General features: G+C 34.2%; 1 protein-coding gene across 1 annotated transcript in view; it reads right to left on the bottom strand.

Annotated features, from left to right (window-relative positions):
- Positions 1-2,460: 2,460 nt before the first annotated feature.
- Positions 2,461-14,438, bottom strand: part of XPOT (exportin for tRNA) — a 57,982-nt gene continuing 46,004 nt past the window's right edge. The window contains exons 18-25 of the mRNA XM_070946598.1: positions 11,808-12,093; positions 11,029-11,218; positions 9,486-9,602; positions 9,211-9,326; positions 8,480-8,527; positions 5,311-5,382; positions 4,709-4,765; positions 2,461-3,212 (exon numbers count right to left, since the gene is read on the bottom strand). Coding sequence (XP_070802699.1) covers positions 3,186-3,212; positions 4,709-4,765; positions 5,311-5,382; positions 8,480-8,527; positions 9,211-9,326; positions 9,486-9,602; positions 11,029-11,218; positions 11,808-12,093 — 913 coding nt within the window. The 3' untranslated portion in view covers positions 2,461-3,185. The remainder of the gene's footprint in view (positions 3,213-4,708; positions 4,766-5,310; positions 5,383-8,479; positions 8,528-9,210; positions 9,327-9,485; positions 9,603-11,028; positions 11,219-11,807; positions 12,094-14,438) is intronic.

The following is a 14,438-nucleotide window of genomic DNA, read 5'->3' as shown; positions in this document are numbered from 1 at the left end:
AGTAACAGTGATTTAGTGCAATCAATGTAATAAGGCAGCTAACTAGAGGTAGTCCTCAACTTACAATAGTTTGCTTAGTGACTGTTCAAAGTTACAATGGCATTGAAAAAGGTGACTTGTAATCAGGGGTGAAATCTAAAATTTGTTACTACCGGTTCTGTGGGGGTGGCTTGGGAGGGGTAATGTGACTGGGTGGGCGTGGCCAACTTTTTTTTTTTTTTACTTTTAAAAGCATTTTTCTACAACCTCTTCAGCCAGAGATTGCAGAAAAAAAATGCTTTTAGAAGCCTCTGACGATCAGGCAACTCAGCTGGAATTGCCAGACGCTTTTGCCAGACGCTTTTAAATGCATATTTTTTTATACAACTTCTTCGGCCAAAGAGGTTGTAGAAAAAATGCTTTTAAAAGCCTCTGATAATCCCAGCTGAGCCGCACGATCATCAGAGGCCTTTTTTTACTTTTAAAAGCATTTTTTCGGCTGAAGAGGTTGTAGAAAAAATGCTTTTAAAAGTAAAAAAAAAAACAGCCTCTGATGATTGCGCGGCTCAGCTGGGCATGGGTGGGGCACAGGGATTTTAGCTACCAGTTCTCCGAACCACCCGCCGCCATCGCTACTGGATTGGGTGATCCGGTCCGAACCGGGAGCATTTCACCCCTTATGATCATTTTTCACTTATGACCATCACAGCATCCCCATGGTCATGTGATTTACAATTGGATGCTTGGCAAGTGGTTCATATTTATGATGGTCACAGCATCCCGGGGTCATGTGATCTCTTTTTGTGACCTTCTGACAAGCAAACTCAATGGAGAAGCTAGATTCAGTTAACAACTGTGTTACTAATTTAACAACTGCAATGATTCACTTAACAAATCTGGCAACAAAAGTTATAAAATGGGGCAAAATTCACTTAACAAATTTCTCTCTTAGCAACATAAATTTTGGTCTCAATTATGGTTGTAAGTTGAGAACGCTCCAGAGGGTTAACATCATTGCCCAGAGGATCATTGGTTGCCCTCTTCCCTCCTTGGAAGAGCTTTATAGCTCCCGCTGCCTTAAGAAAGTTCAAAACGTTCTTAAAGATCCATCTTATCCTGGGCATCCTTTTTTTGAACTATTGCCATTTGGCAGACGGTATAGTATAATAAAAACAAGGACAAATAGGCTGAAAAACAGCTTCTATCCCAGAGCAGTAACTATGTTGAATTCTACTGTATAGTGTAATATTAATGCAGTATCAGGGGTTTTCAATTCAATTGTGTAGAATGTGAAGGATGTGGGGTTTTTAAATAGTTTTTATGTATGATGTACACTGAAGATGGCGTTTAATTTCGTTGTACGAGGTGCAATGACAATAAACTTAAACTACCTGTATAGTAAACCCCTCATAGGGTTCTCAAGAGAATGTGATTGGAAAAATGTTTTTTAATTGGTACACTGCACTGCTAAAAGGGTGGGATTTATGCATTGAAACTCAGCTGCAGTCCTGCCACTTTGCCGTTTTTGTAAATATCACAAAATATAGATAAGGAAATATATTGTGAAATTGTTGTACTTTTTATGATTTTACTCAGTTATTAAGCTGTTCTATTTAGCATTAGGATTTTACATGTCTAATGGTTCAATGTGGCCATTTTTGAAACTTGAGTAAGATGAAAGAAGAGGATTCTAGTCTTAGTTCTTCAGGCAATATTAATAATCTTCTGGGTCATTTCACTGTAGTAGTGCAACAACTAACACAAGTCTATCTTTACAATTAAAGCAACTTTTCAATGGTTTTTATAATGACTGGTTATCCAACTGCACTATTGTGCTTTATCTGCAGTAAGCAGCAATGGCTTCAGTGAAATTGAAAAGATACCTAGCTGAAAATCATAATCTTTTGAATATAAAAGTATTGATTATTTTTAGTTATAGGAATATCAAAACAGAATAAAGCTTTTGTTAAAAAATGTCACAAGTAGTGGAAAGGCTCAGAAAACAGATTATTTAATAGAACTACTTGCCCATAAAAGAAAAAAGTCATGGAGTTAGTGAAAACCTAATTATACTGAGTAAAATGCTAGGACAAGGTGCCGGATGAGAAGTTGAAAAGCTCATTAAGGTATCATTGTTTTCTGTAGTTATATGTTGGAATAGAAGGTTAAGAAGATGACCAGAAGTTTGCTTTAGCAGACCCCCATCATCTCTTTGAAAGCATCCTTAGGATCCTGCTCTGAAAAGCAACTGTTATGGTAGTTAAGAGACATTGAGTAAAAAAGCTAAGAAAATATGTTAAAAACAGTTTATTCTAAAAGTCCAGGGAACTCTGGAATGTGCGGTTCCTCCTTTAAATCATTCCCTAATAGACTGGGTCCAGGGAAAAAATTAAACAATCTGGAATTCTCAAAACAGAAAGTATGACACATAACTAGAAGAAATTTTTATTGAGTCTTGTAAATATAGCTGTATGCACCCAAGATAAATTGTGTCTTTCATTAATTTGTTTACAGAGCTTCTAAAATAAATATAAAAATTCTGTTCAGATACCAGTTTTTGAAAAAAGAGTTAAACAACAATTCTATTCAGTACACAGACAGCTGACTTAATGGCCAACATATAAAAATAATTTAAGACAATTTAACAATTTCATTGAATAATGTTTATTTGTTTGTATAAAAAGGTAGTGCCACATATATTTCTTATCGATCTATTAATAACGGTTTTGATTTCTGTGTTTAGTCCATTCAAAGAAAGATCTATCTACAAATAGAGTTTGATTGTTTTATTTTATTCCACCATACATGAACAAATGAATCTTGTTTCTAATATGCTCATATTTATTTTAAATTGTATACAATTTATAACCATTTCTATGTAATTTGGAATTTATATACACTGTTTAATTTCAAAATAAAAAAGCATTTTATTTTTGCTTTTTTAATTACAATTTATAGTTATCCAATGTACTGTTTGAAACAGGCAATCAGGCACCTTGTGTTATCTTTATGCCTTTATGTGCATCAACCAGCAAAGTATATAGGCAATTCTCCTGTATTATGTAAAAAGGCTAATACACATATGATTTATGCACAGATAAACTAAAAATAGAAAAAAAATTGAATGGCACAGAAGTTAGCATTCCTATAAGTTAATATCTGGAGTTCCTGATTAAGGGAGACAGGCAGAAATTCCAGTAGATTCCTCAGGGTTTTGCTCTTTGAAAGAATACCTGTTTAAGAAAATATATCACATGAGTTTTAAAAAACTGGAAAAAATCAAATAGAAAGGGACTGTACTAATGACAGAAGCAAATTTAGAACACTACAGCAAATTTCTTAGATATAATGGAAGGCAGTAAGTTGGCACAGAGCATCCGACTTGGGCAGGATATAGTATTACAATCTATCGATTTCTAACACCAAAAACTACCGTATTTTTCAGACTATAAGACCCACCAAGATTTCCATGAGGAAAACAAGAAACAGTCCTCAGGAGCACTCTGCACGTCTCCCAAACATTCTATGCGTCCTATTTTTGCGAAAAACGGGCCTTTTTTTTGGCAAAAATGGGTCGCGCGGGGCGGGGTTTCAGGAGGCCAAAAATGGCTGTATTCGATGTATAAGACACACCAACATTTCCACCCTCTTTTAGAGGGGAAAAAAGTGTGTCTTATACTCCGAAAAGTACAGTAATGATCTTCATATATAATCTTAAAAACAAGTTTATCCTTCCAAGAAAGTGTTGCAGTATTATGGTGGCATATATTTAATTATGGACTTAAACTTAATATAATGCACTATGAACAAATAAATTTGTAAAAGATAATAATCAGTAATTTCTTGAATACCATTTAGAACTAAAATATACTTATGATGTTCATTTAATTGTGTTAGATAAAATTTAAATAATAAGCTAAGAATCTAATTATACCTCACCGATTTAAAACTCTTCCTTAGATTTATTAATTGAGATAGACAAAAAGCAATTCCAGTTTAGATGTTGAGGACATAGTGAGTGAAACTGACATCTATTATTCATCTATCCTTAATCTATTAAAATTTGCTCCCTCATATGGTCTAATATCAACACAAAATTTTGTAAGTCGAAAACCTTTATATGAGTTTTCTTTATAAACAATTCTTTTGAAATTCTGTGTAGGAGTGTCACATAAGTTGAAGTAAGAAACCCCCAGTCTCACTCAGCCCTAAATATTTTGTGTATTCAAATGTCTACAAAGAAGCATCTATATGTAGTTCTTCAGATACAGGTGTTCTGTGATTTGCCATGGTCAGGGAACCCTTCTTGCTAACCCTGCTGAACATATGAATCTGAGCATCCACCCATCAAGATAGGATGACCTATCTCATAACTTGTAATGAGGCTTGTATGACCATTTTTAAAACCATATGAAACCTCTTCATGTGATACAAGAAAGCTTCTGTATTGACACACTCATCATTCTTTCTACAAAAAAAATATGTGTTGAACCACATCGCTACATCTATAGCATGTTATTATGAAGCAGTTACTCATATAATCATCTTCACCTCAACCATCACTCAGTTTTACCTTTTTCAAGAGCAATATGCACACAAAGACAACAAAGGCAGAGAGAAAGTATCAGAGACAATAATTGCTTAAACCATACAGTTCATGTGCTATTGTTCATGTTTACATGCGTTCAAGACTCTTGAAAGCCAAAATAAAAGTATGAATTTAACCCACCTTTAAGTAGTTTTTAAAAACTTTAGCATCAGGCTGCTGAAGTGCTTGACAGAATTCCTATATGAAAAACGTATTTCAAGAATTCTAAATTAGAAAAATACATACTTGAAAATTATACAATCTACTGCAATCTTATCTTTTTCAAAAGAACCAGGATTGATTAGATGCTGTTACTTGCTATGACAGTACATCTCTAATACTAAATGCAAAATATAACCAATTCTCAGTGATCTAATTGGTAAACCTAGCACATAAGAACACACTATTCATATTTGCACCAATTAGTTTGATAGAAGAGGTAGAGGGCAAAAATATAAATTAAAGTCATAATTAGATAGACTTCACAAATTTTAGGGTATTTATGCACTAAAGCAGGATATTACAATTGTTCATGTTTTCTATTTGGACAGTTAGTATTGATTCCTTAGAAACTCAGATTAATACACTGTTCCAAAGATCAGTAACCTTTTTGCAATCACTTGAGCTGATATTCTCAAATGAAAAACTCTGTAACACTTAGAACATTTTTAACCAGATCAGCTTCAGAATATGCCCATCTACTGCCAAAGCCACATGCACTGGATTAAAAAAAAAATTCTAACCTGTATTATTTCAGGGGCTACTTGCAATGAAGGGAGATATTCCTGTTGCAAATACTGGATACATTCAAGTCCCTAGAAAACAGTGACAGTGATTAGATATTTTATTATTTCAAATCTGCTCCATTTTACTTGATTACACCATGTCGACAAGATTATAGATTAAGCCTCTATAAAGCTTCATGTCCAGACAGTCTTATAAACCAATATTATAAATGTTTCGAAGATGAACTTCTTCAGCCACTAAAGAATATAATGAACGATATATTACAGGAAGGAAAGATACCTCAAATCTGGAAATAAGTCAATATTGCGTTACTACCGAAGGATGGTAAAGATGTTGCAAAGATAAAGAATTATAGACCAATCTCATTATTAAACAATGACTATAAACTTTTTGCTGCAGTTTTGGCAGAAAGATTAAAGAAGATTTTTACAGGCATATATATTCATGAAGATCAGCCTGGCTTTCTGCCAGAAAGACAATTAAGGGACAATGTGAAGACTGTTTTGAATATCATTGAATATTTACAATATCAAAATAAAAAACAGATAGCTTTAATATTCCTAGAGAAGGCCTTTGACAATCTATATTGGGTTTTTATGTTTAAAGTACTGGAAGAAATGGACTTTGGAGAGAATTTTATTCAAGGGGTTAAAGCCGTTTATACGTCATAGCAAGCAAAAATTGTTATTAATGGTGACGTAACCAATTCATGTGAAATTCAAAAGGGTATGAGATCAGGATGTCCTTTGTCTCCCTTGTTGTTTATTTTGGTGTTTTGAATAGAGATATTAGGCAAGACAAGTAAATAACAGGCATGAGTATCAAGAAGGAAGTTTATAAATTGAGGGCATTTGCTGATGAGTTGGTTATATTCCTGCAAGACCCAAAAAATAATATAGAATATTTGATGAGGAAACTAAATAATATGTTGAAGCTAAATGAGTTTGGGGTTTTAGTAGGTTTTAAGATAAACAGAAAACAACAATACTTATCAAGAATATGATATCTCAGGAATGTGATATATTGAAAAGGAAAAAAAAGGTGAAATATTTGGGGTCATACTGACAAATTCAAACACAAAACTGTTTCAAAATAATTATGTGCTTCTTTGGAATGATCTCAAGAATGATTTATTAAGATGGGATAAATTGCATTTATTATTATTGGGTAGAATTTCTGTAATTAAGATGAATGTCTTACCAAAGATGCTCTTTCTGTTTCACACGTTACCAATACTTGCAACTGATACTCCATTTAAACAATGGCAGATGGATATTTCTAAGTTTATGTGGCAAGGGAAAAAACCAAGAATTAGATATAAACTACTGCAAAATGCTAAGGAAAGAAGCGGGGTTGGGTTTACCAGATTTGAAACTGTATTTTGATGGTTGTTGTTTGGTTTGGTTAAAAGTGGGCGAATCTCCAGAATAAGTGTCTGTTTGATCTAGAAGGTCATGAATTAAGATTTGGATGACAAATTATTTATGATATGACAAGTTTAAAATAAATGTTGATTTCAACAACCATTTTGTTAGACGTGCCATTCTTAGAATAAATATAAAACAAGAGGGTTTTTTTTTTTTTTTTTTTTTTTTTTTTTGCAAATATGCATCTTTGAATGTCCCCCCAGGAAGTCTTTTTTAGAAAAGAAATGGTGATGAAGCCAGACTGGTGGACTTATGGTAAAATAATATCTTTTAATTTTGGTGATCCTATTCTCGTGTCTAAGGAAGAACTAGAATCAGAAGGACGTGACTGCCACTGGTTTACATATTTACAACTGAAAGATTTAAATTAGACAAAAAGAATTATGTGTTTGACTTTGTTTTTGAATTTGAATTTGGAAAGTGTAATATGTAAAGTATTATATGATTCAGTGGGCAAGGAACTTTGGATATAATGTAATGCTTGAACAATGAGAGAATATGCGGATGAACGGTTTAAAATTTACACTAAATTATAATGTAAAAGGAAATTTCTATAAAATGATGTACCGTTGGTATTTAAAAACAGATAAGTTATCAAGTCTTGTATATAAAGGCATTTCAAATGAATGTTGGCTATGTAAATGTAAAGAAGGACTTTTTATCATTTATGGTGGACATGTGATAAAGCAAGGAAATACTGGAGTAGGATTCATATTCTAATTCAGAAAATTCTTAAAGTGAATTTAAATATAAAACCAAAAACTTTTATTTTGGGTTTAATGGAAAAAGACTTAGACTTTTTTTTTTTTGAACTTTGATGTTATGTATGTTGACAGCAACAAGACTACTTTATGCACAAAAATGGAAGGACACTTTGATCCCCACAATGGATGAGTGGCTGCAAAACTTGACAGAGTTAGCAGAGCTGCCTAAACTGACTGCTTTGATAAAAGAAAAAAACATAAGTATTTTTGTTTCTACTTGGAAACCACTTCTGGATTTTGTGCTTGCGGTGGAAAAAAATGAAACTTTTGGATTTTACCAATTAGATAGATTTGTTGTTATAGAAATATCTAATTTACACTAATAGGTAAAAGTAAAAAGTTGAGGTTTGATATTATTATCTTATCCTACTGCACCAAAGAAAGTCAGAAGTCAATGCCTTCTTTTTCTTTTTCCTCTTTTCTACACTCTTTCTTTCCCTTTTTCCTCATCTATTTTTCCTACTATTTGCTTTCGTATTCTTGTATTTTAAATTATAAACTAATAAAAATGGAAATGGAAGATTATATATTAACAATGCCAATGAAGACTGAAGACTACAAAAACAAATGAAAAGATATTTCAGTCACTTTTAATAATTGTTACAGATTGGAAATTTACAATTTTTAATATAAAAGTTCTGAAGAGATATTCTGACAAAAAGTGCTCCTTGCAATTATATATGGTACCATTCAGCAATTCTGGCATGATAAATAAAATTCACTAGTTCTGCAATTAGCCATTATGCAAATTAAACTTAAGCAAACTGTCTTGAAGTAACTGGCACTGAGTATGAGTAATTTATTTCAAAAATTTACATCGAGGAAGTACAATTTCAGTTTTCTATATGGATTTCTGATGGTGCTATTGCCAGAACAAAATAAAATTAACATAGAGAGAAAACTGTCAAAATAAATAATCCAAAATTCCTGAGTAAGACAAGTTTCAAATAAAATATTATTTTCAGGATCCTTACCCTTTTGAGATGAATTGTTTTTAATGTCACTGCACATTCTGATAAAGCCTATTAAAACAAAACAAAGGGATTTCAATTCAAATATTTGAATATTATAGTTTAAATGTTTGTAATTTAAGTTTTAGGGGACAAGTACAAATTATGTGAAAAAAAGATGTGTTCAACTTTAAAAGATCTAAGCTATTTAACAATCCTATACATGTTTCTATGACAGCCATCTGTTTCATTTATTCAGATGGAAATTCTACCATCAGATTATAAAGTCTTCCAGACAAAGGGTTTTCTAGGTCTTTGAAGCTATGCTTTGAGGTGGAAATTTAATTTCCATGAATCAGGAATATCATTTGAATTTAAAGCCCAATGTTTTTTGAGCAGGGTTTAGTCTACAAAGAAACCTGGTGAGATCTGGATCCCAAATTTGGCAATTTGAAATTCAGCAGATGTCCTGCCTATGCTACTTAGTATCATTAAAACAGTATTTTAATGCTACTAAGTAGTTGTGAATATACCTCATACACAAAAAAATGTGGAAACTAGAATACTTTGAGATAACTCTTTAAGCTTTTGCTTTTGGGCAAAATTCAGAGGTCATGAAAATTGACCGCCATATTTTCTGGGCAACAAATGTTATCCAAGATTCCTAGTTTTAATTTACCTCCAGGTAAATTACCATTAAATAGCATAGACACATCCAGCAATTTCTCAATAAAATCAGATGATAGAATACCTACCAATACTGTCTGTGCATCTGCTAAGTCAAATGTTTGTTTCAAAGGTGCTAAGAAACATGCAGGAACAATATGTTTATAGACAAAGTCAGCAAAACCCACAGGTCCATCTTTGCCTCCTACAAAAAATATGAGTGCTCTTATCAATTTGTTCATCTGCTATTTAATTAATAGGCATGCAATTAGTGCATTATTATATACTTCAAATACGCTGATTTGAATGCACACAGTAAAAAATGCACTGAGTTTAAACCATTAAAATATGAATGGAGGCTTACCCCAAAGTTCCACCAATTTTGAAAGAATAATAAAGCAAGTTTTCTGAGCAATAGGATCAGGATAGTCAACTGCTCCTTGGATGATTGTAAACAGTACACGTTCTACATTCTCTGCACCTAGAAGCAAGAGAAACGGTATAATTTAGTAATATATAATTAATTATGAATCATACAAAATTATTTACAAAGACAGAGATATTTTCTACATAAATGGATGCCAAATGTCCCTCCTTCAAGCAACATACAAAAATAAATTTAAGAACTGTATCTATATTATTAAATAGTTCAGTTCAATACAGTTCTAAATTATTCACTGTATCATCCAGGTCTTGGTTCTCTTTTAATATTAATCATATTGTGCTTCCAGAATTAAAAATCCTAATTTTCAGCCTTATTCAAAAAATAGTTTAGGGATAATTCTGGTTTGAAAATCGCAGGTAAATCTTTTTTATATAAATAGTTAGAGCTCATAAAGTACAAATAATATTAAATTTAGGGTGGCTCACTGGCTCAGTGGTTAAGGACGGTGCGGTGGTTCAGCAGTTAAGACACTGAGCACCATACAATGGAGTGAGGCCATGTGAGTAGATAAATAGGTACCCCTTCAGCTGGAAGGTAACACCGCTCCATGATGTTATGGTGGCCACATGACCACATAAATGTCTTTGGACAGCAAGATGACCACTGTCCCCCTATAGTTGGCAATACCAGTGGAGTAAATCTGAAGGGACTCCTTTACATTTTACCTTATTATTTTAAAACGATGTTAATTCAATGCATTTTTTTGTTCATTGCACACTTCAATGAATATTTCAAAAGGAGTACTTGTCATCTTCATGTGTAACAAGTGTAAAAATATGGAGGGGATAAAAAACTAAAACAGGACTAGCCACTGTGTAACATGAAAAATATGTTAATATGGTTTGGGAAAAGTAATACAATTTAAAGATGTGAAAATAATTTTGATTATATTCTTCAAATTTGGAATGTTATCAATATATAAAGAATTATGTAGATTATAGGCATGTAGAATTTTACAATATATCTTTTATGATGGAAATATCATTCTGGATTTGCAGTTTTAGACTGCTCTTTGCCTTGAAACTGGTTTTCTGATCTTAATGGATTAACAATATTCCATAGGAACAATGTTAAATAGCATTCTTAAAAACATATACATACGCACACACACACACACTGTAATTTATGTGTGTATACACACACACGCAAATATATTCACACATACATATATAATTTGTAAATCTTCTTGTTCCACCACTCTTTCCTTTCTGCATGTTAATACATAAAAATAACAACCCCTAAAGTCTATTTAGAAAAGGAGATATGTTTTATAGTAGAAAAAATAATTTGCAATCTAGCAATATAAAATGCCATAAATGTAAATACATTTATTTTGAGGAAGCTGCCATTCACAAAATGTGCTTCCTAACAAACAAAATTGATAAGTAGGGTATTCCCCATCCCCCGTTTTCTAATTTTATTACACTTAAAGTATCTGTTTGAAAAAGGACTCTTATCTTACCCTGATTTGCTATGACTTCACTCATTCCACTGCCAGTGACTGTTTGTAGGAAGGCAAAGTAACTCCTTCGCAACATTTGCTTTTCTAAAGCAGCAGATTGGTCATTATCTTCAGCAGGTTGGTGCAATACTTCAAAAATAGCATGCAGTAATGGCATAAACATTTGCTGGAGAAATGGGGAGACCTGGGTCTATAGATATGAAAAATATGGCTAATTAAATTTATGATGTGCAAATACATTACAATAATAAAAATGGAAAGTTATAAAAACAGTCTGTCACTGCTCCATAAAATTAAGTTCAGCTGTAACTTCATGGCTTGTATTAACTTTGTACTCTTTAATCATTTCCTATTTTTGCGTTAACAGTTTATTATAACCAGGCAAAGCTGGAAACACTGAGGTTTCCAGGATATCCTGGACACTAATATCATGGTTCGCAGTCGGTTTCAGTCTTCAAATCTTCAATGTGGAAGCATTCCTAGATACTCATGAACTTACTATTTGTTTCTCATTTAGTTTCAACAGCAACAAATGGTGGATTCAGAATAGAAATTTTGTATTTTGATAATATATGAAGGTCAGGTGCCATATGTGCCTTGCATTCTAACTGGTAATTTTTCTTTTAGCCTTATTATTATTTGAAAAGGATGTTTTGTAACTAGCTGTAACCAATATAATAGCCATTTTTAAATGGCTATTTTTCCTCAGAGCAGCTATTTTATTAAATTTGAAATGATCAGTAGGTACAAAAAGTCTGAGATATTTAAGATAGACTCACCTTAAACTTTGCTGTGATCTGGTTTATGAGGGGAATAAATTCTTGAAGATCTTTTGCTTCACAATCCTTGAGCATATGTTCAGAGGCCGAAGGAATGAATGGGAGAACTTCTTCCTCTAAACAAATAATCATTCGGTGAAGAAAGGTGCGTACACCGCTTCTAAGAACTTCCTTCTGCAAGGGGCAGCTAAGAGCTGGTAGAAATGTTTGTAAGCAGTCCAGATACACTTCTGAGCATCCACATTGTTTGACTGTCTGCTTGTTGCTGAAAGCTTTGCTAGTACGGCTATGCAAATAAAATATATATATATTACACTATGGTTTTGGTATGCCATATAAAATAGTTTCCTAGGATGAATTATTTGAAATGATAAGTTGGATTCTCTTCTCTTTTACCCAATGATTTATTTCATATACAGTAGCAGCAAAGAGGTACTCAGTTTGGTTCAGGAGAATATAAATTTCTCTGAACAAGATGTACTAAAATTTCATTGAAATCTGAACAATTATAGCCTTATTTTATCATAATTATAGCCACCATACTCTTTATCATTATAATTATAGCCAACATACTCTTCCTGGGCAAGAGGTATAAGTGTGTCATGGTTGTTTAGAACCAGACCCTTCTGGAAGAAATAGATTTCCTAGTTCCATTTCAGCTGGGTTTGAGCACTGCCGTGTTAACCCCAATAGATGATTTTTATCAGAAGACTGATGGAGGACAGTAGCCTTATTATTATTATTATTATTATTATTATTATTATTATTATTATTATTATTATTAATTTTATTTCTATACCGCCCTTCTCCCAAACGACTCAGGGCGGTGTACAGCCTGATTAAAAGCACAAAGACAGACAGAATTTAAAATAAATTAAAATTATTAAATGATAGGCTCAATTTAAAACCCCAAATTTAAAATCCCATTTTTTTAAAAAATGGGATTCTTGATTTTTTTTTTAATTTTAAAAACAAACTTTATTCGTATTTTAAAAAACATTTAAAACAAATATAAGAAAAACAAACAAGTTTCTCTTAATCAAAAACACAAATTACATATACATATACAGTACATATACAGTACTCAACTTCATCTATTGACTACTTTCTATTATTATATATACATATATACATACGCACAGTGGCTTATTTCCTTTTGTATCTCTCTGACAGTGCAGTTGTTTATTTATATTGATTTCTTCTAAATTTCATCTTTAACCATTCCCCCTCCTCTGATTTATCCACTGGTACCAGCTATTCCATATTTTGAAGTATTTTGAGTCTTCCTTATCCTGTAACTCTAGAGTTAGTTTGTCCATCTCTGCGCATATATAAATTTTTTGTATTAATTCCTGGTCAGTTGGCAAGCAATCTATTTTCCAAAGTTGTGCTAACGCTAATCTAGCCGCCGTTATTTATTTATTTATTTATTTATTAATCAAATTTCTATACCGCCCTACTCCCGAAGGACTCAGGGCGGTGAACAGCCAAGATAAAATACAGATAATCCAAATATTAAAAAAGTCCCTTAAAATTATTAAATATTTCGGCCGAAACACAGATTAAAACACCCAATTTATAAAATCACAAATTAAAAAATTTAAAAAATTTAAAAGATGGGGAGTTAGGCCAGGCCAGCTTGCTGAAATAGAAAAGTTTTGAGAGCACGGCGAAACGTGCGCAGGTCCGGGATCTTCCGTATCTCTGGGGGGAGCTCGTTCCAGATGGTAGGTGCCCCCACAGAGAAAGCTCTCCCCCTGGGGGCCGCCAGTCAACACTGTTTGGCCGACGGCACCCTGAGGAGCCCCTCTCTATGGGAGCGTACTGGTCGGTGAGAGGCTATTGGTAGCAGAAGGCGGTCTCGTAGATACCCCGGTCCGATGCCATGAAGCGCTCTAAAGGTGGTAACCAAAACCTTGAAGCGCACCCGGAAGACCACTGGGAGCCAGTGCAGCTCGCGCAGGAGGGGAGTCACATGGGAGCGCCACGTCGCTCCCATAACCACCCGCGCGGCCGCATTCTGGACCAGCTGGAGCCTCCGGGTGCTCCTCAAGGGGAGCCCCATGTAGAGAGCATTGCAGTAGTCCAAGCGGGAAGTAACGAGAGCATGAGTGACCGTATTTAACGAGTCCCGATCCAGAAAGGGACGCAACTGGCGAATCAGGCGGACCTGATAAAAAGTCCCCCTGGCCACGGCCGTCATGTGCTCTTCTAAAGACAGCCGTGAGTCCAGGAGGACACCCAAGTTGCGAACCCTCTCCGTGGGGGCCAGTGACTCGCCCCCAATAGTCAGCGATGGCACCAACTGACTATATCGGGATGTCGGAAACCACAGCCACTCGGTCTTGGATGGGTTGAGCCTGAGTCTGTTTCTCCCCATCCAGATCCGCACGGCCTCCAGGCACCGGAACATCACTTCAAGGGCATCATTGGGGTGGTCCGGGGTGGAGATGTACAGCTGAGTATCATCAGCGTACTGGTGGTACTTCACCCCGAAACCACGGATGATCTCACCCAGCGGCTTCACATAAATGTTGAACAGAAGGGGCGAGAGGACCGACCCTTGTGGCACCCCACATACAAGGGGCCTCGGGGTCGACCTCTGCCCCCCTGTTATAATATGGAGTATTA

The sequence above is a fragment of the Pituophis catenifer genome, unplaced genomic scaffold (assembly GCF_029215685.1).
Source record: "Pituophis catenifer annectens isolate HBS135680 unplaced genomic scaffold, rPitCat1.0.hap2 SCAF_7, whole genome shotgun sequence".
NCBI lineage: Eukaryota > Metazoa > Chordata > Lepidosauria > Squamata > Colubridae > Pituophis > Pituophis catenifer.
The sequence above is the reverse complement of the archived record's forward strand: the minus strand, read 5'-3'. Positions and strand labels throughout refer to the sequence as shown.